At 40.7% G+C, this 27,932-nt stretch overlaps 2 protein-coding genes across 9 annotated transcripts in view; one reads left to right on the top strand and one right to left on the bottom strand.

The window, feature by feature from the left end:
• IGSF10 (immunoglobulin superfamily, member 10) overlaps window positions 1–7,111 on the top strand; it is a 33,979-nt gene extending 26,868 nt beyond the window's left edge. The window contains exon 8 of the mRNA XM_010835363.1: window positions 1,647–7,111. Within this exon, the coding sequence (XP_010833665.1) occupies window positions 1,647–3,555 (1,909 nt within the window). The 3' untranslated portion in view covers window positions 3,556–7,111. The remainder of the gene's footprint in view (window positions 1–1,646) is intronic.
• The window catches only part of MED12L (mediator complex subunit 12-like), a 368,195-nt gene continuing 343,861 nt past the window's right edge, over window positions 3,599–27,932 (bottom strand). For 4 of the 8 annotated variants that reach the window (XM_010835379.1, XM_010835380.1, XM_010835386.1 and 1 more), the window contains 5 exons: window positions 22,400–22,489; window positions 20,272–20,501; window positions 18,449–18,605; window positions 15,523–15,636; window positions 8,539–9,082 (listed from right to left, as the gene is read on the bottom strand). In XM_010835379.1, the coding sequence (XP_010833681.1) occupies window positions 8,831–9,082; window positions 15,523–15,636; window positions 18,449–18,605; window positions 20,272–20,501; window positions 22,400–22,489 (843 nt within the window). In that variant the 3' untranslated portion in view covers window positions 8,539–8,830. Of the gene's footprint in view, window positions 7,517–8,538; window positions 9,083–15,522; window positions 15,637–15,747; window positions 18,606–20,271; window positions 20,502–22,399; window positions 22,490–27,932 lie in introns of those variants that run through there. The other 4 variants (XM_010835383.1, XM_010835384.1, XM_010835387.1 and 1 more) reach the window with 3 other exon arrangements.

Here is a 27,932-nt window from a genome sequence, read left to right as displayed (position 1 = left end):
AGTCATTTGGAGAACTGAGTCCAAGGTCACATTCCACACCATAAGTCAGAAATTCTGGAGGTGGGACCCAGGCATCAGCACTATTTTATACAAATAATTTTAATGTGCACCTAAGTTTGAGAAACACTGTTCTTAGCATTAGGAAAGAATGACAGCAGGTAGCGATGTAACATGGTGAAAAGGCTAAGTAACTACCTCTAAGTACTTTTTTTTTCAGCTGTATGGCAAGGAACCACCTAAAGATTAAAAAATAAATGCAAAGACCCTTGTGGTTTCCACTTTTAAGTGCATCCATAATGATGACTTTCCCTTGCTTTACATGCCAGATGAATTCTTTCCAGGCTTGAGAGAAGGAAAAAAAGAGTATCAGCAGCAGCTGTAAGTTGTCCTACAATAAATACTTTTCCTAAGGTTTTTTGCTGGAAGATAAAAAATGACTTGAGGCTGCTGGACTTGTTTAGCAGTTATGCTGTGAAAGCTCATACACACTTTCATTCACCTTCTTAGCTCATGTTGCCAAAAAATTAGGAGAAACACATGTAATGAATATTTTCACCTATAGGTGTTTTTGATTGTGTTTTTAGCAGTTACTCAGCTTCCACTGGTCTTTCTTAAAAACTATTTAGTTTTATCAGGGAAATTCTGCCATCTGGTGCTTGTGTGTGATAACAGCATGCTGTGCAGTGCTTCAGAGAAACGTGATGTTCATGCAGTTCAACATAATGCAGAGACCAAGTAACTGTACAGTTGCCTGCAGAGACAGATAAAGCTTTAGAATGCTTCTAAGGAATTTAGCCACCCCATGCAAAGAGTTGACTCATTGGAAAAGACCCTGATGCTGGGAGGGATTGGAGGCAGGAGGAGAAGGGGACGACAGAGGATGAGATGGCTGGATGGCATCACTGACTCGATGGACTTGAGTTTGGGTGAACTCCGGGAGTTGGTGATGGACAGGGAGGCCTGGCGTGCTGCGATTCATGGGGTCACAAAGAGTCAGACATGACTGAGTGACTGAACTGAACTGAATCAGTTATTTGGTTAGAAAGTAAAATTTACTTTTTTTATAAAGAGAGTAAATGCCAAGGTAAAATTCCTTCAGTTCAGTTCAGTTCTGTCACCCAGTCGTGTCCGACTCTTTTCCACTCTCCACTTTCACTTTCATCAGGCGGCTTTTTAGTTCCTCTTCACTTTCTGCCGTAAGGGTGGTATCATCTGCCTATCTGAGGTTATTGATATTTCCCCCAGAAATCTTGATTCCAACTTGTGCTTCTAATACTCTTTAAAAGGGAAAATCTGGTCTCTTTTCTGAGCAAGTAGATTTGTATGAGAGTTGTTCTTTACTGACGTGTAAAGTGGTCAGGACAGTCATGGGTCTAGGAAACTGGTATTTCTAACATTCTTGTCATCATTAAAAACTTTTAAACTGAATGCAAAGGAGGTGCATTTGAAGTCCATCTAAGAAATACTACTTGTTTGCACAAAATTTATTTGTTCAGTTAACTTCATCTTTCAGAACAGCTTAAAAGACAGTAAAGAAGTCAGTACTAATTTTAATTTCACTGCAACATTTAGTCCTGTGTCAATTAATATAACTCTCTTACCCTTGCTAATAGCTTCACACCTCAGTCAGTCTCTTCTTTCCTCAGAATGGGCAGCCGAATCCATGTCTACCCAAATGGATCCTTGTTTGTTGGTTCAGTAACAGAAAAAGATGGCGGGGACTACTTGTGTGTGGCAAGAAACAAAATGGGAGACGATCTGACCCTAATGCACGTAAGCTTAAGACGGAAACCGGCCAAAATTGACCACAAGCACCACTTTAAAAAGCAAGTGTTTCACGGCAAAGACTTTCAGGTCGATTGCAAGGCTTCTGGCTCACCCGTGCCCGAGATATCCTGGAGTCTGCCTGACGGGACGATGATAAACAGTGCCATGCAGGCCGATGACAGTGGCCACAGGACCAGGAGGCTCACCCTCTTCCACAACGGAACCTTATACTTCAACAAAGTTGGGATGGCAGAGGAAGGAAATTACACCTGCTACGCCCAGAACACCCTAGGGAAGGATGAAATGCAAGTCCACCTAACAGTCATAACAGCCGCCCCACGGATCCAGCAGAGTTACAAGACCAACATGAGAGTCACAGCAGGAGACACTGCTGTCCTTGACTGTGAGGTTGTTGGAGAACCCAAGCCAAAAATATTTTGGCTGCTGCCTTCCAATGACATGATCTCATTCTCTAAGGACAGGTATACATTCCATAACAATGGGTCTTTGTCCATCAACGAAGTGAGACTGCTCGATTCTGGGGAGTATGTATGTGTGGCCCGGAATCCCAGCGGGGACGACACCAAAGCGTACAAGCTGGATGTTGTCTCCAAGCCTCCATTAATCAATGGTCTGTATGCAAACAAAACTGTCATTAAAGCCACAGCTGTGAGACATTCCAAAAGACACTTTGACTGCAGAGCGGAAGGGACACCGTCTCCTCAAATCATGTGGATCATGCCCGAGAATATTTTCCTCACGGCTCCATACTATGGGAGCAGAATCACCGTCCACAAAAACGGAACCCTGGAAATCAGGAATGTGAGGCTTTCAGACTCCGCCGATTTCATCTGCGTGGCTCGGAATGAAGGAGGAGAGAGTGTGCTAGTGATACAGTTAGAGGTGGTGGAAATGCTGAGACGGCCGACATTCAGAAATCCATTTAATGAAAAAATAGTTGCCCAGCTTGGAAAGTCCACAGCACTGAATTGCTCTGTTGATGGAAACCCACCACCTGAAATAATCTGGATTTTACCAAATGGCACACAGTTTCCCAGTGGACCACACAATTCTCAGTATCTAATAGCAAGTAACGGTTCTTTTATCATTTATAAAACAACACGGGATGATGCTGGAAAATATCGGTGTGGGGCAAGAAATAAAGTTGGTTACATTGAGAAATTAATTGTATTAGAAATTGGCCGAAAGCCAGTGATTCTAACTTATGAACCAGGGACAGTTTACAGTTTCAGTGGAGACACTGTATTGCTGCCCTGCGTCTCTTTTGGAAGCCCTAAGCCACATGTCAAATGGACTTTGCCAAGTGGTTACGTAATAGATAGGCCTCAAATTAATGGAAACTACATACTGCATGAAAATGGCACCTTAGTCATCAAAGAAGCAACAGCTTATGACAGAGGAAACTACATCTGTAAGGCTCAGAATAGTATTGGTCACGCACTGATTACTGTTCCAGTAATGGTGGTAGCCTACCCTCCCCGGATTACAAATCGCCTACCCAGGAGCGTCCTCACAAGGACAGGTGTGGCCGTTCAGCTCCACTGCAAGGCCCTGGGAATCCCCAAGCCAGAAATCACATGGGAGATGCCTGACCACTCCCTGTTCTCAGCCGCAAACAAAGGGAGGACACGTAGAATTCGGCCTTTTTACCCACAAGGTACCCTAGTCATTCGGAATCCGCAAACCTCGGATTCTGGGATATACAAATGCACAGCAAAGAATTCACTTGGAAGCGATTATGCAACAACTTACATTCGAGTAATCTAACAGAACATAAAACTGCCTGAACAAAGTCAACATCTGGACAGAATTTAGTTTTTGGAAGAAGTTTAATCAAAGGCAGCCATAGGCATGTAAATGAATTTGAATACATTTACAATATTAAATTTATAATTGACATGCAAAAAAAAGGACTTATAAATAAATGCATTATGAATTGATACTGATTTTTTTTAATGGATCTCAAAACAAACTTTTAACTTAAGGCACTTTTATTTTGCCAACAAATAACAATGAACAGTAAGAGGAAACTCTTGACCATAAAATAACCAATGTCTAATGTACCTGAATTCTTCATTAAAGAATGGACTTTCTTTTCTTTCACTACTGTTTGCCTAGTGTCCGCCTTCTATCAAGGTTACAAGCATGGCACTGAGGACAAGACACAATGGAAAGGATTAAATCTGCGGTCTTGATGTAAGTTTGCCATCCTGATGTATAAATATTGCAGTTGTTTTATAAATATTTTACTAAAACCCACAGAAACTAAGCATTGTTCTATAATTCACCATTTTGTACATACTGAAAATTTTCATTGATGGGGAATACAAAAAAATGTTTTAATAACTGCATTTAAAAATAAATGCAGGCTGACTTTTCCTCTTGTAAAAAGCAACTTAACACCCACACATCAAAAACGTGAAAAGAGGGGTGATAACATCTATCCCAAATAAAGCCATTAAAAAGCTTTTAAAATACATCGACACTTCTTTATAACTTCAAAATCTAGCTCAGGCACCCCTGGTTTGGAATTGTTCATAAGGAAAATCTTCTTAGGAGGAATCACTGCTTTATGAGCATTTATTTCATTAAGTGAGCATCCTTTATGTGGTAGGGATATGTTTGGGAAAATTTGGATTGAATACATATAATAAAGTGTCACTGTACTGATCATCTCTACAAAATCTTACTTTTTGTAATTCACTGAATTTATTTATATCACGTGCTTAATTCAACCTGAATTAATTTAAGGACATTATGATTAATCTTTTCTAACTCTAGAGACTAGCATTTTCCAGTGTAATTTCTCCAGCATCTATTTAAATATTTGTCTATTATTTAAGAAGAATTATAGGAGCCTTAATAAATGAAAAATGAGAAAATGCCATCAGTTTTGCTCAAGTATCTCAGCACACAAAACTGAGAACTACGTTTGCCCCTGTGTATCATTTTAGGAAGATGGGGGGTGGGGGACGCTTCACTGTGTCTTCATCACACCAAGTTTCGGCTTGCTCCACCTTAAGAGGTAACCTGTTTCCTACTTTCTCTGGTTTTGGTATCCGGTGACCACAAGTGGTCAAAGGATACTCATTCTAACAGAGATCTCATTCTATTTCCGGGCCAAGAAGGATCAATCAGAGGACAAATGGAACCCTTTTAGGGAGGGGCCTACAGTGTAAACAGGTATATGAAAGGGCTTCCTATATCAAGCTCCATTCTATTTCAAAGTCTTTAACGGGAACTGAGGGCTCCATTTTTCCTAAGATAACTTCCTCTCTGTCTCACCAAGCAAATTATCAGGTTTTTCCGAAGGACAGGGTTATCCTTTGTGATCATTTCAAGATAAATTAATGCATATTCTAAAAAGAAAACAAAACTCACATGAGAGAGGATTAAGTGGAAGGAAATATAAGAACAGATTGAAAATTCTGGTTTCTCTCTGTATAGTACACAGGGGAAAACCGGTTCTAGATGTTTCCTCAACTCTCTGTAGAATCTTCAAATCATACGGCCTTACCATATCTTAGCTTTCCCACCTAAAAAATAGGAGACGACAACAAAAAGGTATGCCCCACAGCCTTCATGTGCAAAATGATTAATAAATTAATTTCACTAACTTCTGTAAAATATAAAGTGCATACAAATGCTATGCAATTATAACACTCATTCTTCAAACAGTCTTACTGCTGTTTGCAATATTGAGCTACAAATATATATGGTTCAAACTGAAAGTGGCATTTCAAACACCAGTAATTCTTGAAAAGACGAAAAATAACAATCAGGACAGAACATGACTCGTACTCACTAGGCACGACATTCACATTTCGGTTGTTTGTGCCAAGGCAGTCATTATATATTACTTTGAAGAAAAATAACTTTATGAACTCTATCACTCTGAAAAGGGGAAAAAAACAAGAAAACCAAACCTGATATACAAAACTAGCTGAAATGTCAAGATTCATCTGAAAGCAGATAGAACATGTTAATTTAGTGAAAAGAATGGTCTTTAATGTTTTGGCAAAGTCTTTCTCAGCCCGGAGTAAACATGAAATGAGTGGGCTGGAGTGAAATTGTTTCACAGTGTACAAAGCGGTTCACATGGATGCTGCCACAGCAAAGTAAGCGGACATGGATTTGAGGTCATTTGCATGAGTCAAACTTTGCAATGAGTAACTCACCTAGGAAGATATAAATTATTTAGATAATGATTTGCAAAGGAAATGATCTACTGAAGTTGTACCAGCTACATTTTAAAAAAGTAGTTCTACATGGTTTGCTCATTATAGACAAATCTATTCACAGTATGTGCGACTATATTACATGTAAATTCATATGGCAAAAGAAAATGAATTAACACAGAACATGGGAAAATATCCCCCACATGTTTTAAAATGCCCTGCAATTTTTCACATTCAAAATTTTATGCATCTAAGTCTAAAAAAATATTATATGGAATACTCTTAAGTTACACAAACTGATAATAATTTACTGTATTTTTTACTCTAATAGGAGCAAATTACCACATACTTGAACAAAGTTAAAATAGTTACTATTTCTTTATAATAAATTTGATGTATAATTTACTTTACTTGTGCTTTTTGCACCAATTTATAAATACAGTATATGCAATACACAACCAAGACAGACACCAACATTAATAATTAAATTCAAAATAGCAAATACTTACCATATAAAATAAACAGCAAATACATCTCTTATGAAAACCAGAACCCTCTGGACTTGGGGGCCATACTCTGGAAACCATGTCAAGTTTGAGCACTGTGGAATCTCAGGCCAGCTGCGAGATTTTTTTTCCCCTCAAGTTGGCATAAAGGTTCAGGAGAACCAGAACTGGACAGAGTCATTTTTGCCAAATCTGGCAAACAGTTGGATCAATTCCACTGTGGTTCATTCCGGCCTTTAGAATTTACATGCTGTACCTTCACAAAGACTCTGGTCAATGATCTTGCCATGGAAAAATTTAGTACAGCTACTCCTAACGGGTTTCCATGTACCTCAGGGTGGCTCTCACAGAAGCCCTGGGTTAAGTTCTTGGTCTAAGAAGTTTAAGTTCTAAGCAACAATCTGTTTCAGCACCTTTTGACCACAACAAAAGCAAAGAAAAATCCTACATAAATAAGAACAAAGTTCATAAAGTGCTTATGAAATTACAAATATTTTAAATTAGAGCAATGCAAATTCATGTCCACTTCACCACCAAAGGTGACTGCAGAGTAAATGGATCACCTTCCTGCCAAGATCTGACATGCCTTTCAAATCAGTAGTTTGGTCCAGCACAGTTTGCCAAAAAAAAAAAAAAAAACATCATCAATGAATACATAAATATTTTAAATCCACCATAATTCCTTCTTTCTATAACTACGAGATTCAATAAGAGCACCAATTTTAAAAAGTCTGCTACCAAACTCCTCCTGCAGTAGGCCCACACATCTACATTTTTAAACCTACTTTTCAAGTTGAATGAAATGAAACCAAACCACACCCTTTCCTTTACTTTTTGTTTCAACACCTTTGTATGAAATGTGGCGTAAAATACAGGAAAACTTTTAAAGAAATGAAAAAACAGACATTTCCAAAGATGACTAATGCAGTAAATGTGATTTTCTATTTTTCAGTGCAAACAAAAAAGTTTGTATCTTTGTCCTCTTCCAGACTCAGAAGTGTGAAGGATGCCCATAGGGAGTCACTCCTTGCTGTGGCTGGTTACCTAGTGAGAGAAAAAAATTCAAACAAAATTGCAGATGCAAAATGATGCTACATAGAGATGGTATGCACGTGTCACTGCTTTCAGTACCAGCCTCAGGAACAGGAGAACAGACTGGCCCGGGAGTCTAACACTAGACAGACACTTGAGTGGCCAGGTCTTAACAGCACCCTTGGATTCATTCTGCAGAGAGGCCAGCTCTACATCACAGTCCCATACCTGCCAGCAAAAGGCCTTGGGATGTGGGTAACTGGCCCACCAAAAGTCTCTATCCCTGAACCACCTAAATACTAATATTAAAAAGGACTGTTAAGTATCATAAAACATTAACGGTTCTCAAAACTTCATAAAAGTACGTCAGAGATTCTACTTTAATACTGACATTGTAATAGTTGAAAGAGAAGTAGCTTGAAGTGGGCAGTTTCCTGGAAATGGCCATAGATACATCAGAGAGAACTAGGCAAGAGTGTATGCGCGTGAGAGAGGCTGCGTGTATGAGACGCGAGCGTATGCCTATGCACATATGTCTATGCACACAGACAAAGAACCATGCACAGGTTCAAAAAAATGACACAGGCTTAGAAACAGCTACTGCTCGCACAACTCTGGTGGGACTGTTCAAATCCAGAGGCCCCATGCAAACAGACTATGGCATAAACGGAGCCCTCTAGAGATGTGCAGTGGGCAGCTCAGCTCAGTCGCCCTTATTCAACAAAGGAGACGAGCGCCACTGCTAATGTCAGGCAGCAGAATCTATACCGTGGTTAAAAGGTGGCTCTGGAACGAGTCACTCTGAGTTTTAGTCCCAGCTGTTGGCAGAGTAACCTTGGGCAGACACGTCAGTGTCCCTGTTCTCTAGTTGTTTTCTCATGTGTAATATGGGAATAGCAATAATACCTTATCGCAGGTAAAGAATCTGCCTGCAATGTGGGAGACCAAGGTTCAGTCCCTGGGTTGGTTAGATCCCCTGGAGGAAGGCATGGCAACCCACTCTAGTATTCTTGCCTGGAGAATCTCATGGACAGAGGAGCCTGACGGTCTACAGTCCGTGGGGTCACAAAGTGTCGGATACAACTGAGCGACTAACATGAGGTGGTGTAGAAATTAAGTGAATTAACACATGTAAAGTCATAGTAACTGGGGGCCCCAAACCTGCCCCCTAACACACTTGAGGGCATCAGCCAAGATGCTCTCGGGGGCATCTAGCTTTGCAAGAAAAGAACCTATTGTTTCTTGGGGTCCCCCAGATGGAAAGAAACATTCCAAGACTCAGATGGAAGCAACAGGAAAACATCTTTGCTGAACTCAAGGAAAAGACTAAGGGCTTTTGCAGGAAAAGAAGCCTTCAAACCAAGACTGAACACAGGAGGGACAGCCAGGACTAAAGCAAACAGGAAAGCAGCGAGGAAGACTGTGTTTTGAGGAGCGGCCAAGCGTGTGTAGCTCCACCTCCTGGAAGCCATGTGTTTCTGAGGGAGCGTACTTACTGGAAAGCTGCTTCTGGAGCTGCCGCACCAGGGCAGCCGTCTGCTGTTGCTGCTGGGTCTGCTGCAAGCCTTGCCTGGGGAACTGTCATCGGGAGAAAGGAGAGAGTCAGCACCGATCAAAGATAAAAACAGAAAGCCTACAGCCACGCCTGGTCCACACCTGGCCTTCACCTGAAAGTGCCTGATGCATTCCAAACCCATCTCCAGGTGCGGACGTAGCCTTTACCGGAGGAGCCCTGAGGAAGGAGTCCAGCGGTGCCCAGTGGTTCACAAATCCTTGTTCCCTCACCCATCACCAGCTGACTAGTTGGTGTCACTACATTCCAAACCATTTGCAGCAGCAAACTGAAAGCTGCCTGGTGGGAGGATTGGGTCAAGTACCACAGGCCTGGCCTTGGGTGAATGGAGACAAGAGCGTGGGCGCAGAGGCCTGGACCCCACTGGGACTGCACCTTCCTGCTGGTGGAGGAGGGGAGTTGGGTAGGGTGAGACCAGAGAGGCACCGAGGAGGACCACACTTCGAGGAGGCGCTGGCTTCCAGAGTCCTGCGTGTGCAGAATAATCCGAGGGCCTGAGTGCCCTGGTTCTAGCCATTAAGTTGATTCAAGAAATTGCAGTAGTTATTCCAAAGAGGGGGAAAAAAACCTATGTGGCGGAAGTAAAATCACCTTTGATTAACATCATTCATAGTGCTGATTTACTTTTTTCCTTAACCTTCAGATTTCAGAGTGTCACTCTAGTCTTCCTTTCTACCTCTCCCCCGCTTCTTTCAGCCGGGCCTATGACTGTCCTAACAAAGGACGCGTTCTGATGCAAGGTTATCTTAATCACGTACACATTGGAATTAATCAACTTACCTCCACAGGCCCATCCCCCACCCACCTCAGGATGGAGTGCTGGCCCACTGACCTCCTGACCTCTAAGCGGGGATGGGGTGCACCCTGGAGATGGCAGGCAGAAGCAGAGTCAAATCTCTGGTGTGTTTTCCTTTGCTTGGGAATAATGTGTTGGGTGTTCTCCTCCATTGCTATGACATCCAACAAATGAGTTATCCAAATCCAGGTGCTTTTCTGGATTCCAGGACACCAAAGTGTGTAAACACAGTCCTTGCCTCCTGCCAGCTGTGTCCTGACACCTGTGACACCACTATCAGTGAGCAAAGGGACAAGTACCAAGGCAACACTGAGCTTAAACCTGCACTGCCGACCGACAGGCTCCACAGACAGACAGGCCTTCCTCTGACTGACAGAACACAAACCTTCCTCTCTACCAGCTCTGGCAGAACAGCCTGCAGCACTGCCCAGGCCCCTTTTGAGCACGTGGACGGAACAACGCGTTCCGGATGGCAAACACAGAGAGCATCAGCAGCCGGTGGATTTCAGAGTATTTAGCATGTATGTATTTGCAAGCTAACTAGCAACTTCCACTGAGCCTTTTTTTTTTTTTAACCTGCACTAGTTTTTCTTCTCAGTGAAAAAAAGAAACCAAAAGTATTAGTGCTGTTACCACAAATCTCCCAAGAACGCCTTCCCCATACCTCCTTCCATAAGTATGACTTCTCTTTTTCCTTCAGGTTGGGGGGCGGGGGTGGGGCATGGATCCATATTCATACAAAGGAAGGCAATCTGGCTCAATTAAAAACTGGACCCAATTTTTTTCACTTGAAAAGAATAGTAATATTATCTGGCTAATTTGGAGTTCCAGAGGCATTGTAAAAAATTTCTGACTGGAACATATGAACTCCTTGAGGAAAATTATATGATAATTCCAACCTTGTCTTTGATTAAAAGTTAATGCAATTATTTAAGTATCTATTTCTGCTATTACACATATTTTTAAAAGCAAGTGTTCAACACAGTATGATATTGACATAACAGTTAATTTTAAAAGCCATTTTTCCAAAGCTTTCTGTTAGCATGCTTTCCTGGCCACCCAACTATGGCAACCTGAGTTCAAGATGAAAATTACAGAGCATGATAGTGTAAACATTATCTTCTTAAAAGCTGGAACCAACTTTAAAGGAAAAAATCATAGCCTGCTAACAGAGTTAATTTAATCATAACAACTCAGGAGCTTTAAAAGTATTTTTCAAATCAACAACCATAATACAGACCAAAGCCTGAGATGCCAAATCTAATTCTTCAGCAAGGGCACCCACTCTTTTCCAGATCTCTTCCTTCACAGAAGACAAGTGACTTAAGTAAGCAAACGACAACTCCGGATTTAATTTCTAAGCACGGGCTTTTCTCATATTTTCTTTCTTAGAGGAAAGTTCTATTTTCTGATGACACTTTCTGAAAAAGCACTGGTTCTGCTGTGAGTCCGTTTTGACTCAGGTACACTTACAGAAGTGACAAGCCTGCCCACAGGGGTGTTGACGGTGACTGTCCACACAACCCAGCTGCTGTTGCCAACAAGGGAACAGCCTGATAAGGAACTTGTAGTCAAAAGCAGTAAATCAAATACAAACGCATTTTGAGGTTCCCTGCATTCAATTTCCTCTTTCAAAGCTTCCCATACTTCTCCTACTCCTCTTGACCTCTGTTAGGGGTTGAATTATTTTCCCCCCAAAAGATTCACTAGCATCCTAACCATCAGTACATCAGAAAGTGACTTCAGTTGGAAACAGAGTCTTTTTTTTAAAAAAGGGAAATTTGGACACAAACACAGGGAGAACGTCATGAAAGGATGAAAGGGAAGATTGGGTGATGTGTCTGCAAGCCGAGGAATGCCCAAGATTGCCAGGAAACATTCAGAAGCTCAGAGAGAGGTGTGGCTCAGACTCTCAGGAGAAACTGGCTCCACCAACTCGATGATCTTGCACTTCTAGCCTCCAGAATGGTGAGACCATAATTTTCTGATTGTTCAAGCCACACCCGTGGTGGTATATCACTACAACAGCCCTGACAAACAAACACCACCTCACCAGGCTTCCACCACTTTCCGGGGCCCAGACTGACATCTAACAGCCTTCAGTGATTCTACGCCATCTGGCGGCAGGAAGCAAGCCTGGCACATCACCTCTGTGCTCCGCGACCTTCGGCACCGTGCTGGCCTCCACTGCACATCTCACTATACACATGCAGACTTGGGAATGTCACCAGACAGCAGGAGGGCAAGTCATGAGGAGGGCGGTGGCATGTTTGCACCATCCCTTCTCCCCTGAGTCTGCAGGAAGGACAGCTGTGAGTGAGTCAGAGCTGGTGTCTCTTCAACAGCCAGTTTACCACTCTGTCACCAGCAAGCAAACAAGCAGGAGAGGAAGAACACTAGCCAGTAACAAGAACTGGATCTGCTAGAGATGATTATAATAAATCTTAGAACTAATAAGAAAAGGAACTGTACCCAAAGATAAAAAGAAATACATTGTGTTAAAATTGCTGAGGCTTTGTCATGGCTCTTCTGAAAATATACAACTAGAACCTTTCTCTTATACTTCTATTTTCTTTCACTGTGAGAGGAAAGAAAAAAAAAGAGCAATGGAATATATAACAAAATATCCCCAACATCACTAATTTGCAACTAGGAATGATCTAAATGTTCAACAGTAGGTAGGGTGGTTAAACAAGTTATAGCAGAGCAGTACAATGGACCGACTTCTTCACAGCTATTCACAATGACAAATATGCATTATATTAATAAGCTTAAGAGGATATGTAAATAAGCATGCTGTAATTAAGCATGCAAAAAAGAATTATACTAATGCAAAAGTCCAAGATCACTGGTCATCCCTATAACTTCGAATTTGGAAATTATCTGAAGTCTATCACTCTAAGAGATAAGTTTCTCAGTTCATCTTAAAACTTAGGATGTACAACACATCTGCCTTTGTACGCATAGCTGCCAACTAGATTATAATGTATTGGGCTTCCCGGGTGGCTCAGTGGTAAAGAATCTGCCTGCAATGCAGGAGACCTGAGTTCAGTTCCTGGGTTGGGAAGATCCTCTGGACGAGGGCATGGCAACCCACTCCAGTACTCTTGCTTGGAGAATCCCATGCACAGAGGAGCCTGGCGGGCTACAGTCCATGATGTCTCAAAGAGTCAGACACAACTGAAGCGGCTAAGTAGCAGCAGCAGATTATAATGTATTGCTCTAAATATCAAAATAAAACATTGTGCTTCTCAAGGTAGCTTTTTAAAAGCTAAAAAAAAAAAAAAAAAAGCCTACTGTGGATTTTACTTTCTATTTAGATTACTGTGAATGGAGGTGTTTGTTTCTCTACAATTATTTTCCTTGGAATACACTGAAGAAGAATCATGAGCCTGACATGACTGACCCACTAAGTGGGATAGAAGTGTCTTAAGCCAGTGAGTGAAATACAACCAGCTGCATTAAAACATATCAATACTGACTTAGAACCCTGAATGTGTGATATATGTTCTCTACACACAAAAAATTATTAAACATTATGAAACTATTAGAAGAGTAGAAAGGTACTAAATTTTGCTGTATGCTGCTACTGCTGCTAAGTCACTTCAGTCGTGTCCGACTCTGTGTGACCCCATAGACATCAGCCCACCAGGCTCCTCTGTCCCTGGGATTCTCCAGGCAAGAACACTGGAGTGGGTTGCCATTTCCTTCTCCAATGCATGAAAGTGAAAAAGTGAAAGTGAAGCTGCTCAGTCGCGTCAGACCCTCAGCAACCCCATGGACTGCAGCCCACCAGGCTCCTCCATATGCTTAATTCTAGTGCAATATGGGACCTGGGTCTCCTCTCAGTTCTGTATAAGTGGACCTTCTACTAACAATTATAACAAAAATAGTTTGAAGTTAATTTCCACCCCAGTCATATATTTTAACTTTGTGATAGAATAAAAATTTTTTTTTCCAGTCAGTTCAGTCACTCAGTCGTGTCTGACTCTTTGAGATCCCATGGACTGCAGCACGCCAGGTTCCCTGTCCATTGCCAGCTCCCAGAGCTTATTCAAACTCATGTCCATTGTGTCGGTGATGCCATTCAACCATCTCATCCTCTGTCGTCCCCTTCTCCTCCAGCCTTCAATCCTTCCCAGCATCAGGGTCTTTCAAATGAGTCAGTTCTTCCCATCAGGTGGTCAAAGTATTGGAGTTTCAGCTTTAGCATCAGTCTTTCCAATGAATATTCAGGACTGATTTCCTTTAGGATTGATAGACTGGATCTCCTTGCAGTCCAAGGGACTCTCAAGAGTCTTCTTCAACACCACAGTTCAAAAGCATCAATTCTTTGGTGCTCAGCTTTCTTTACAGTCCAACTCTCACATCTATACATGACTACTGGAAAAACCATAGCTTTGACTAGATGGACGTTTGTTGGTAAACTAGTGTCTCTGCTTTTTAATATGCTGTCTAGGTTGGTCATAGCTTTTCTTCCGAGGAACAAGTGTCTTTTAATTTCATGGCTGCGGTCTATTACATTTCAAGGATTTCTTTAAAAATGAAGATCAAACTGGCCAATGCAGGGGTGTATTAAATTCCCTCAGGGTGTCCTATTTCCATCTTATGGGGGCATTATCAGCCCATCCCCACCTAACTGCACTCTATCCCACCTAATATACTAGAGCCCTGGCCACACTGTTCCTTCTTACTAAAAACTGAAAAACCACCCATCTTTCAAATTCTGTCTTGGAAAAGAATCTACATCAGTGTTTTCCAAAGTGTGAGAGACATGCAGTCATACCGCTTATCTCAGGCATGGTGCTCATTCACTCAACTCCCATGGCTGAATTACCTGCAGAGTAAGTACTTATTTTCACAGGTATTTCCAACACATGACAAGTGATGTGCCCACTACCATTGATAGCAGAGATAAAACGCTTCTTTTTAGAATATGTTCAAGGAAATAGGAAAAGAGGCAATTTAAAGAAAAACAGTAGGTAAATAATAAAGAAGGAATATGGCACTGGCAAAAGTAAAAACTATTGAGGTTTGGCACACGCTGCTTGATACTATGCATAACATTTCAGAATTTGGTTTACAAAGTCACAGAAGCAAATTATAAGATTACATGAAAAATTCACAAAATTACATGAATTCCATGAAAATTCTTGAAGCAAATGCTAACACAGGCTAAAATTGGGAGTTTCTTTTACATCAATAAAGATAATACTTTAGAAAGTACTCTCACGTTTCTTTGGGATTACTCAAAGGAAACTCAAAGCCAAGTACAGCAATATTCTAAGCATACCCATTATAAGTTATCATTTTAACATTGTTTACAAAAAATTTGGTTTCTCAATATAAACATTTAGTCCATAGAATGCAGAGGTCTGAAGAAATTTGAAGAGGAAAAATTATATGACCTAAGAACCCTAAATATTTATTTATACCTTCCATGAAAACAAATATACTGACTACAATAATAACACAATCCTTCTCTGATAAAGTTCTAGGGAGGAAACTGGCAGGGTATATTTAGGTTTTTTCAGTTCTTAACAATCTTATGGGACATGAAAAAATGCAATCTGCCTTTGAAGAACCCCAGCAAAAAAAGAATAAAGAAGAAGAAACCCGCATGTTTGGTTTTGAAATGCTAGGCCTTACCAGAGGCTGCTGGGGCTGCATTGTTTGGAGACCAAGGGTCTGACTCTGGGTCTGCGAGGACCCCTGAGGCTGGGGAGGCTGCTGGGGCTGGGGGGGCTGCTGGGGCTGCTGTATCTGGAAAGAAAGAAAAATAATTACACAGCTAAAGTAGGAGGTTAATATCATTCCATGGAGAAGGAATGCCATTGCAACCCACTCCAGTATTCTTGCCTGGAGAATCCCAAGGACAGAGGAGCCTGGCAGGCTACAGTCCATGGGGTCGCAAGAGTCGGACATGACTGAGCAACTATACCACCACCACAATATCATTCCAATTTCCTCCCCAATATATCTTCTGATTATTCTGTTCTAACAAAGATGACAGGCACCTGCCTCCTCCATATTTTTCTCGCCACACATCATTCATCTTCAAGGGCAATACCCAAGTCTGCTCCTCCACACACTCTCAGACTGCTCCAACACTAAGAATCTCCTCTACTGTAGTCACAGTGATCATAGTCTAAACCACCTGACACCGTCCAGGGACATTCTTTGTACTTAACCATTTCTATTCCTTTAGTGCCATTTGCCCTTCCACACATTTGATCCCATCTTATGCTACCAGGTGAGACAAGGACTGCTCACTAGATATCTTTTCATCCCTTATGACACCCAAAGGAACTCCTGAATTTTTTTTTTTTTTTTAAAAGAAGATTTAGATGTGAGAAGTTCTGGTGTAAATTACCAGCATAAAATTGTAAGCTTATGTCCATGAATGTTGGCTCAAATATATGGCTCTTGGAAAACAGCTCCAAATCACAAAAGAAATATAAACTAGACATCCATCTGGTGGGACACCACAGAGGAGCAGAAAATATTAGGAGGCAGTTTGTCTCGAACTTTAAAGTCTCCTCCACCCAAACACTTCATCCTGATGATGTTAGCACCTGACTTCTTTTTATCTTCTGCATTTTCCACTTGGTTGGCATACTCTCTCCCAAATTATCTTCTTTAGGGCAAGGTAATCAATGGCTATTGTCAGATGGCATTTTTCTCTAAGTGACAAGGGTCCGGGATTTGGAATCCGAGCTGAGGTCTGGGTGGGCCATTTCCACCACGAAAAATACAAGTTGGATCAGAAATACAGCAACTGCAATAGGAAGCTAATTCTCCATTTGGCTCTCTGCGAGCCTGTTCAGGAAAAGTCAACCCAACTTTGTAATTGTTAATCTATCTCTTTATGGAGGAAGCTAATCACCATAAAAGGAATAAATGTAAATTGGATACAGAAACAAATAATTTTTCCTAATCTCCAAGAAATGTGCTGGTAATGAAAAAATTATTAGAAGGACATTATCATGTGAATTGGGTTAAAAAGTACACGGTAACCAATAAGAAAGATTCTCAAAATTTGCAGTAAACAATACTAGTGGAAGATAGGAAGTGGTAAATAAATACTGTAACAACTTTCCTCCATGATTTGGAAATGAGAAGTTTTAAAACAGAGGGAAATGTAAACACCAGTCATAGAAAGTTCTGAAACCTATCCTCAGAACTTGGGGAAACTGTGATTCAAGAAAATATCACCACAAGTATTAACAGTCATATTAACAATAGTATTACCAAATAAGTGCTTTACTTGTATTTGCTTATTAGATTTTCACTATACATGTAACAAGTGGGCACTATAATCATTTCCATTTTACTTATGACAAAGCTAAAGATTAGAGGGCTTCTGACCACGTTGGAGATTATATGTATGCCGTGAGTGGGGCTGGCCATCTGTAGGGCACACTCCCTGAAATCAATTACCTTTTCTAAATTTTCCACATGTTAACGGTGAAAACTGGGATGTAATTCACAGCATCTTATAATTGTGAAGCACAGTTTTGTTGAAGACTTGTGTTGGCTTCAACTGTCCACCTGATGGCACTGCCAACCAGAATTCTTGGGATCATACTGAATTCAGATCTGAAACCCATTTCAGCTAATGGTTCAAATATTTTCTTCCCACCATCAGTGTCAAGGTTGAGACATGAAAGGTCCTCTGCTGCCCTTTTCTGCATGACTGGTTTATTTCTCATTGACCTCACATGAAGACTATAACCCTTGGGTACCCCAGTTTTACTGGAGTTCCCATTCCTGGTGTTGCTTTCTTCTCCTTTCTTAGAAATACATAAAAGGACAATGCATCTTAAGTTGGATTGTTGATAAGGTTAGAGTCCACTGTATAAACTCATCAAGCAATTTCCAATCCAATAACACAGGACAAGCTTGCTGATAATAAAGACAGATGGAACTGGCAAACATAATAGCTTGCATTCCCTAAACAAGGGAGGCAGAAGTCAGAATGTGTCAAGAGGAAGAGTTCTTTACTTAGGAGACTCAAATATTTATGATGAACAAGCAAAGGGGACAACTGTCTGGATACTACCAGAGACAAGATGAAATATCCCTTTGAAACATCCTCCTTACGTTACTCCAGCTTCACAGCCCAATCAGACTAGAGATGTTAAACAAAACATTTACAGGCATTACAGGCCCCTCTAGAAATATGATGGAAACTCTGGACAGCTCAATTAAAAAAAAAGAAAAACACACACAAGAAATTTTGAACTCAAATCACATCGTCTATAGTTAAGCAGTGACTGGGGAAACTGAGGCTTACACTATTAAGATAAAGGCATCCAGTTACCCTCCCAAACCTTTGGGAGCAGCAAAGGGATGTCTACATTATGTACTCTCCTGCCTACTACAACCAGGTGGATGCACAGAGGAAGGAAGACCCCTGCCAAATTGGAACTAAATGACACCAATTTAGCTCCTAGTGTCAAATACACAGGATTCCTTGGAACTCGGAAATTATATAAGAACAGTCGGAAGCGTCTGTTCTTTCTTAAGGCTGCTAAGGATTCTGCCCACAAATCACTCACTCCCAGCCCCCTACCTGGAGAAGCCTCTGCTGCTGTCGAACCTGTGGCTGTCTGGGTCTCATCGGGTCCTGAGACAAGGGCACTGAGGGAAGGTTTGGATGTGCGGAAGTCAGCACCGCATCGATTCCTCCACCCACCAGAGGGCTCTGCTGAAGCGACTGATGATTCAGCCTGGTAAAGAAGAAAACTTGTTTTCAGGCCCAAGTGTGCTGTCAAAGTTTTTAATCAGTGCCGTGGGAGCCGTACATACACTCACAAAGAAACCATCATGGTCAATAATCACTTTGAACAATTCAAATGCAATAAAGGGCAGCGGTTAAGGTCTCCTAGATTCTCAGGGACACCTGGTATCCCCTGACAAAGGACAGCAAGTATACTTACTACTTACAGTGAGATTGCAACATGGATAAACTACTTTTTAAAAATGTTCTGATAGTTTCTAATAAGTGACATTAACCGAGCATTTTACCTGGAGCAGGCGCTGTGGGAAAAATTTGAAATCTGTTATTTCGCTTACTACCCCTACAGCCCTCCTTCGTGTTCAGCAGTTTTGTTAGCCCTACTTTTAAAGTGAGAAAACAGAGCTAGAGAAGTAGTTACCAAAGGTAGTAAGATAGCAAATGGCACAGGTGGGATTTAAACTCAGAACTTTGGGGCTCTGAAGTTCAATTTCTTAGGCAGTATGGTATGTTGCCACTTACTAGACAAATAAATATAATGCATGTTTTCTAAATTTATTCATGTTCCCAAATGTGCTGCCATTAACCGTGCCAATTTTCCAAACAGTGATTACTTGGAGTTGACCTGCACTCTTTGATGGTAACACACAAGAGCAAAGCTGCTGTCCATGGGAGAGCAACATTCCGACATGCTGCAGGAAACTCAATTCCCCTAGACTGATGCCATACAACAGAATATTCTACGCTGACTGCATCTGTGCTCTCCAGTAAGACAGCCACTGGCCACCGGCTACACAAGTTCTGGGTCTCAGGGCAAAAAAAGAATGCAGGGCTCTCTGATCAAAAATGAGTAAGAATTTCAAGTGAGTGACAGCAGAGCATTAATAGCGACCACACAGGCCTCTCTAAACACACAGTCCTGCCTGACTGCACAGATCACATATCTTCAAAGCTGGTCCTGTTAGCCACATGTGGTTAATGAACACTTGAAATGTTACTACTGTGACTGAGAACTGAGGAACAACATTTTTAAACTTAACTTTGATTAGTCTAAATTAAAACAGCCCACGTGGCTAGTAGCTACTCTAACAGACAGTTCAGTTATACGCTATGTCTATAACTTCCAGCTAAGCAAGAACTGAGTAAGAGACATTCATGGCCCTGTTTTGCCAGCCATTTCTAAAGTGGAAAAGGTAAAAACTGAGATATGTAACAGAACTGTTGTGCACGCTACATACGATGAGAATTGTAATCACAGGCTTTAAGGTGCCAATCAACACATTCTAGTAAGGCACTGCTAGGGACAAGCAACAATTTTTTTATCAATTAAAAAAAGGTTTTAACAATTTAAAACCTTTTTATAAAAGCGAAGGAAAAAAAGAACACTGGAGCTAACATAGTGTTATCACTAAAAAATATTACACAAATACTAAGGGAGATGTGAGTCAAACAACAAGCCTTGAATGAAATACACAAGGTGAGGCACTGCTTCTTTTGAACTACAATCCGGATGCTGCTAAAAATGAGATGACAGAATGAAAACGATGTGGAAATATGCAAACTCATAAGAACAATTATGAAACACCATGTCTTAAGGGAAGCACAGTAAAGATCAGGATTTGAGTGGCCACCACTGTAATCATTTCCACATGCATCACCTCTGGGAGCCGGTCAGGGGATGCAGGTATGGTGACGCCTGCTGCTGAACGTAGCCGCTCGGCGGCTGCTGCATCTGTCTGAGTCTTTCCATGAGCGCTGGGTTGGAGTGAGCGGCCGGATAGGTTCTGGAATTATAGGTAGGAGACAGGACCACGCTGCCAGCCTGCTGCTGAGGGGTCTGCTGCAAAGGCATCTGGGTTCCATACATTGTGTAGCCCTGGGGCATGGTCTGCAGGCAGGCACAAGGGAAGAAGTCAACGTTTCCATTCACCAGCTTTCCTATCACTAAGACACACAGGGCAAAAACAAAGCCAGGAGGAGCTCCCTGAGATGTGCTGTTCTCCAAGGCTCTTTTAACTCAAAATATGAGGACGACTACTCTGGAGGCCAAAAGAAGAGTCAGAAAATTATAGGATGAACTTGTGTACTGATTCACCAGAAAGTTCAATTACAAAACATGAATCCTCATTTGGTTAAGCAATCATTTTTAAGCTCAGATGCTTGTTTTCAGGAAAGGAAAGGCATGTTTCTGCATAGAAATAATCAGGCAAGCATGCATACCTCTAGTGCACACATGATATCAGTGTTCAACAGAGTTCAAGCATCATTAATGCTGTTTCAGAAAAGCTACACATACTCAAGGCAAATAAAAATAATGGAGTACACTTTCCTAGTATGGTATGTAACTACACTTCCTTGGGCCTAATGAATTTGCCTGTAGTAACAAACCAGTTAACAAAAAAGAAGAAAAGTCAATTAACCAGAGAATGAGGGTATCACTGAAAGTGAAAGTGTTAGTTGCTCAGTTGTGTCTGACTCTTTGTGACCCCATGGACTGCAGCCTGCCAGGCTCCTCTGTCCATGGGATTCTCCAGGCAGGAATACTGGAGTGGGTTGCCATTCCCTTCTCCAGGGGATCTTTCCAACTCAGGGATTGAACCTGGGTCTCCTGCATTGCAGGCAGATTCTTTACTGGTAGTCTGAGCCACCATGAAAGCCCAATGAGGGTGTCACTAGTGACTATTTGATACCCTTGAGTTCTGGTTGGACAGTAGCCTGTCTCAGCACTCTATAATACCATCAGGATATTCAATTTCTCCATTCAACATTATATAGTGGCTGTTTCTTCAAATCTTGACACCTGATGTAAATGAAAAGCTTTAGGTTCTGCTGGATCACCATCTATAATATACAGAACAGAGTGCTGATTAAAGTAGAAGAGGACCACTCTCCGGGTCCTCTAAATACCACATTTCGAGGTAGCTGAGTGGCTGACTTGGAAGATAGAGTGATGGACAATGACTTTCCTGCAGACAGCATGCAGGGATGCAGCCTGCCATGGGGCTTGGTGCCCATGAAGGCCAATCTCAGCCTTCCTTTCAGCTGTGGACACAGTGTGAACTGCTGGCCCCAACTAGAGGTCTTGCCAACATCCCTGGCTTCCTGATTATGAGAAGGGTAGAGTAAAAGGATGTGGAGGCAGAAATGACAAAACTGTTAGAAAAAAAAAATAGCTCAAGATTTGCATTATATTAAGGCAAACCTATCATTTGCTGAATAACTACCGTGTATCTAGTGTTTCACTAGTTCTATAGGTGGTCTTAAATCCCCACAATGTTCATTTCTATTTTACGGAGACAGAAATCAAGACTTAGAGTAACTCTCACAATGTTACACAGCTTAGAGGTTGTCAGGAATTTTGTCAAGGTGTGATGGCAAGGTCGATTTTCTTCTTATTCTACCATGATTCCTCTTCGAAGTTATCTTTGAATATCATAAAATTCCATCATAAATTACATCATTATGTATTACAATGTAAGTACTATAGGACTAATAACCATTTCAATATCCATCATCATTATTAACATAAAGTTATGAATTGATATTTCTAATTCATTTCTAATTCTAACAATTTCCTAAAATGTTTTATGCCCTTTAATCAACCCCCGGACTTGTTTAGTAATCACTGGTAAAGATTTCTGTGAAATGTCAATTATCATCTATAGGCAGAAGATGTGACTAAGTTCCATACCCCATAAGGGAACTGATACCCTACTTACTTGGTTCCCCCCTTCAAATAAAGAGCATTAAAAATCCCAGTAGCATCTACAAAGCAAACATGGGTACCTGTGCTTGCTGCAGTCCTGGATACTGGGGGAGCTGAGGGGAGGGCCGTGCCTGAGCAGCAAAGAGAGCAGCCTGGTCCCCTGGCTGGCCCTGGAAAACAAAGCCGAGGTGGCTCTTGATCATAACAGCAAGGGTGTGATTCGAGCTCTTGGTTCATAACCCCAAAAACCCATGACACCAAACCTTACGTGAGAACAGCACTTGCAGATTCCAAATGGTGTTAAATACTATTTCTCATCAATTTCCTATTGACACTAGAGATTGTCACACTTACTATTTCTTCCAAAGAAGACTACAGCTATCCCAGATGATAAGACATACATACACACAAGTCAAAATATTCAATGGTCTGCTCATCAGAGAGAATCTGAGACAGCTTTCCTGTACACTCCAGGATACAAAGGCCCCTTTAGAGTAAAAGGCATGAGTTTCTTAAGTGTGAAATCTGAAACCACATACTTGCCTCATCCTGTGCCCATCGATTAAGAGAACACGTGGTACATACATACATACAAATGGCATATACATCTTCATGACTTTTTAATGATATTCCTTCAGAGGGACCTAAAAATTGCCTATTTAGCCAAGTATGCAAGGGAAGAATTTGGTTATCTTTTATGACTCTAATAACCAATAGAACCAATTAAATTTTATAATAAGTTAATATCAAATGCAATTCTAACCAACTGCAATATAAAATAAAACCAATTAACATCTGTTCACCAGCCTTAATTTAATACATGTTTTCGCCTGGGGAAACTATATTCCTAAAAGCAGCTATATGTATTTTGTTTTGGCAGCAGAAGCCACTTCACAGAAGTGTGCAGTATTAATCATAGAAAGAGGACTAACTTCTGACCATCCCTTGGTTTTCTCCAGGACTTACTAATTATAAAGAAATAGGATTTATTCTAGGATATTTTAGTATCATTTTATATTCTAGATGTTCTCATTTTTTTTAAAGTGTTAAAATATAGTAATGTAAAACCAATTTTAATGTTCTTAGAAAGAAGCACAGATATTTCTGGCAGGAAAAAAAGGTATAAACATTTAGCTTAAGAGGGAAAACACCAACACTTATTAGGCACCTATTATATGCCAGGGACTAGGCTTCTTATTCATATCTCCATTTTCTCACAGGAACTCTGCAGGGAGGGAACTTAGTCCCCATTTTCTTCAGGTACGAAAAGTCAGGCTCAGAGAGCCTAGGCAGCTTAGCAAACTCACCCGGTTAAACATGGCCAAGCCCTTAGCGCCTACGTGAGCCTGCCTCCAGAGCCCAGGGTTTTCTCCATGATGATAAGATGCCTTCATATGTGATATCAAGAATGAAAATACTTAAAATTTCATCTGGTGCTTATTCTTTAAGGACATATAGCCTCTTAAATTCACCCCAATAAAAAAACAAAAGGATAATCTTTATTAAGACTTGTTAGTGAGATTCTGAAATGAATGCATACATCAGATGGTGAAGCATTTTTCTCTGATCCCCACATATAAAATCACTTGAGGGCAGTTAAGAAACTTTGGCCTCTCCTAAGGTGACTGACCACACATACATGGACCAAACATAAATTTCTGAAAGTATCTACTATGGTATCTATATATAACAGCTTCAACAAGAATGTAACATTCCAGTGTGGGTACCATGATGATACTCTGAGATTCTAGCTGATTAATTTACTAAGTGTAATTATATCTCTATTTGCTTATTGTTGTTCAGTCGCTGAGTCGTGTCTGACTTTTGCGACACCATGAACTGCAGCATGCCAAGCTTCCTTGTCTTTCACGGTCTTGTGGAGTTTGCTCAGACTCATGTCCATTGTATCAATGATGCCATCCAACCATCTCATCCTTTGTTGCCTCTTTCTCCTCCTGCCCTCAGTCTTTCCCAGCATCAGGGTCTTTTCCAATGAGTCAGCTCTTCACATCAGCTGGCCAAAGTATTGGAGCTTAAGCTTCAGCATCAGTCAGCCAGTGAATATTCAAGGTTGATTTCCTTTGGGATTGACTGGTTTGATCTCTTTTCTGTCCAAGGGAATCTCAAGAGTCTCCTCCAGCACCACAATTCAAAAGCATCAACTCTTCGGTGTTCAACCTTCATTGTCCAACTCTCACATCCATACATAACTACTAGAAAAACCACAGCTTGGGCTAGATAGACCTTTGTCGGCAAAGTGATGTCTCTGCTTTATAATACACTGTCGAGGTCTGTCACAACTTTTCTTCCAAGGAGCAAGCATCTTTTAATTTTGTTACTGCAGTCTCCGCCTGCAGTGACTCTGGAGCCCAAGAAAAAAATCTGTCACTGCTTCCACAGAAAAATACCCCAAGCTCCCTAGTCTAGGAGAGCACATGTCAGGGCAGTGTGGCCATCCAGAGCATACAAGGATCACCCTGACCTATCCAAGTAGCGCTCAATCCTCCAAACACTAAGCCAGGGAGTCATTAAATCAACCAGATCTTTACATGACAGCTCTCGAATCTGCTCGCTCACAGCATCATCCAAAGTCCCTGAAACATACTGCTGTGCTTCTTAGTGGGGACAACATATGTAAATTATCACTTTTACACAAGAAAAGAACAAAAAATTATTTATGTGAGTTAGAACCTTGAGATTCCTAAGTGGTCTAAAATGCCCATGCCCTTTTTTGGCTTGGAGGTAAACAAGATAAGATCTACAGATCTTTTCTAGCTCTTCACTCTTCCTTTGCTTCCTAAAGAATCTTATAAAAGAAACTGACTTACATGTGGGGGGACAGAAGGACCAAAACACTAACAGGGTAAGTATCTGAGTTACTGGGCAACATTCTTTTATTGACAAATAGTTGAGACTGTGGAAATTTAAGAAATATGTATTGTAAACTATTTCCATTTTTAAAATCATAAAATTATCATTCAAGAAAAAGCATTGTAACTTTGAAAACAAAGCAAGAAGGGGTAAAAAATTTCTATAATTCATGCATTCTTCAGTGAACCACTTTTAGTCCAAAGGTAAACTGCTTATTTATAAATAGACTGTGTTTCTTCCCAATGCTATTTTTTGCCCAACTCACTCCTTCAGTGCAGGAGGTACGGGTTCTAACATTCAATAGTCTCCCTGAGCAAATCACAAATACCTCACATCAGCCAGCACTCCCTAAGGGCTTTATAGTCCTATTTGCCCTGATCGAAAAATATCCCTCTTTTTCCAAACTGAAATGACCTCCTGCTGTTATCTGGTTTCTCTCAGAATAATGCCAGGAACAAATTACTTCAATTTGTAGAGATATTCAATCTGTTGAGTAAAGAATAGACAACCAAGAAGTTGTTTAGTAACTTTTGTTGTTTTTGTTGTTGTTCAGCCGCTCAGTTGCGTCTGACTCTTTGAGACCCCCAGACTGCAGCACGCCAGGCTTCCCTGTCCTTCACTATCTCTTGGAGTTTAACTTAAAAAGATGCTGAATGAGGACCAATCCTCCAATGTGGGAATAAGAGAACTAGAAACTGGAAGTTAGTAAAAGTCTTAAAATATTAATAGGATGGTTTGGCTGCATTCAGGAAGGGGATGCATTCATATGCATTCATATGCATATGCATTCATAACGTATCGTCCAAACCGGTGGGACAGGCCAGGGGAGCAGAGCAGAGACCACTCTTGGCAAATCAGGACTTAGGCTCACCTTTGTCACATGCAATCTATTTATCTGCTATTTTCGGAAAACTATCTAGGCTTTATTTCATTAAAACAAGATCAGTTCCTAGCACTGTATCTGGCATATAGTAAGTGCTCAATAAATATCTATTGAGGAAATCTAAGATTTAATTTAGTTTATCTGCTAAAGAAGAGATCCAGAGGTAAATTGAGATTTATATCTCAGCATAAATTAGTTTACCAAGTGCTTTCAAGTGCCCCATGTTTTTGAGTATCATCTTTTGTTTTAAAAACTCTCTTTTCAATTCAATTCTTAGCATCTGTCATTCTAATGATTTCTTCTTTCGTTTTATTAGTACCTAGAGAGTAGTAGCTCAACTGCCCTCTCCTTCCACTTAACTGAAACAATCAGAGGCAACATTAACTTCACGCTTTTGTGAGTGTAAAGGGCAGTTCAGGAGGCTGGTTTCTGACGGAGCATTTGTGTCTAGTCAGGTGCCACACTGTGGTCTGGCTTCAGCTCCCCTGGCTCAGGTACCCAAGTTACAAGTGCCAGGGGAGTAAGAAACGGTTAACTGGGCAATTCTGACAGCTACATGAACCCATCTCTACCCTGAGACCCAAGGTTAATTCCCACAAGATAAATTTACCTTGTAAATTCCTACAAGGTAAATTCCTACCATGTTTGTTTTTAAACACTTTGCTCTAGGTTTGGCTCTGGATAAGAAATAGCAATCTATTTTATTTTCTAAAATTTCCACTTCGTAAAAACTTTTTAAACAGCTGTGCTGTTCAATAATGACTCTTCTTCCTGGCCTGTATAAGATTAAGCCTCTCTCTTACTGCTTTATTTTTAATTAGACAAGAGAGTATCTGAGCTCAGACAGACGCAGACTGAAAACCTCCTGCGTGACTGGAAACGAATGAATGCGGTAGGCTTAAAATTTGTGATACATCATCCTCAAAGACAATTTTCAGTCTTCTGGGTCGTCTTCTTTTCATTAGTTCACTCTGAGTCAACTGAGAAAATGTGAGGCTTTCTTTCTACAAGAGAATTGGTTATGACTCCAATTAGCAGGCAGTAAGCATTACAATCAGCAGCACTTCAGGATCAGGAAACTTCTCTCCACTCAATTCACTAGTAATGATATTTTCAAATTCCTATTTAGTAACTTGCCAATACTATTTAAGGGTTGTAAGGAGAGAGAAGTGTTGTACCTGAAAACCACAGCCAGATTTTATGACTCTGAAAATGCTGTTCTGTGTTTCTGAAAATGCTGATTTAGGAATAATAATAATAAAGGTCACCCACTGAGAACCAGTGGGTAATGTTTCAAACTACTTGTTTGGAAGGTCCTGAGTAACGGTGTCCAAGGTTAAACAACAAATGGTGTGAACTAAAAGCTTTGGCATCACATTACATGGGTATATTTTGATTGCAGACAAAGATACATAGAAAATTCTTTAATTAAAAGAGGTCTTGCTGACCACTGTGCTTGATTCTTTCATAAAGCTTTCACATCAAATATAACTCAGTTGGTGATCAATTAACAGTAACATTAACTACTGGCACAAACAGGTTCATTTTGAAATAAACACACTTCAATAATAAACCTAAACAACAATAAACAACTGTTAGTGTGCTCATAAATGATGACTAGAGCATATTGATTAGTTGAATAATGCATTCATTAAATTTCTAATATTGGAGACTATTAAAGAAAGATAAGAATAGTGAAATGACAGCAAAGATGTATACACACGTTTCCATTTATTTGAATGAATATGTAGGTTATATATAACTCTTTAAATACTTGATGAATAAAATATTTTGTCTATTTTTTAAAAAGTAAAATCAATGATAAATGCAAATTATATTGTTTAAATTACATTATCTGA

The sequence above is a fragment of the Bison bison genome, unplaced genomic scaffold, assembly GCF_000754665.1.
Source record: "Bison bison bison isolate TAMUID 2011002044 unplaced genomic scaffold, Bison_UMD1.0 scf7180017864042, whole genome shotgun sequence".
Taxonomy (NCBI): domain Eukaryota; kingdom Metazoa; phylum Chordata; class Mammalia; order Artiodactyla; family Bovidae; genus Bison; species Bison bison.
Note: the sequence above shows the minus strand (reverse complement) of the source record. Positions and strands in the feature narration are given on the sequence as shown.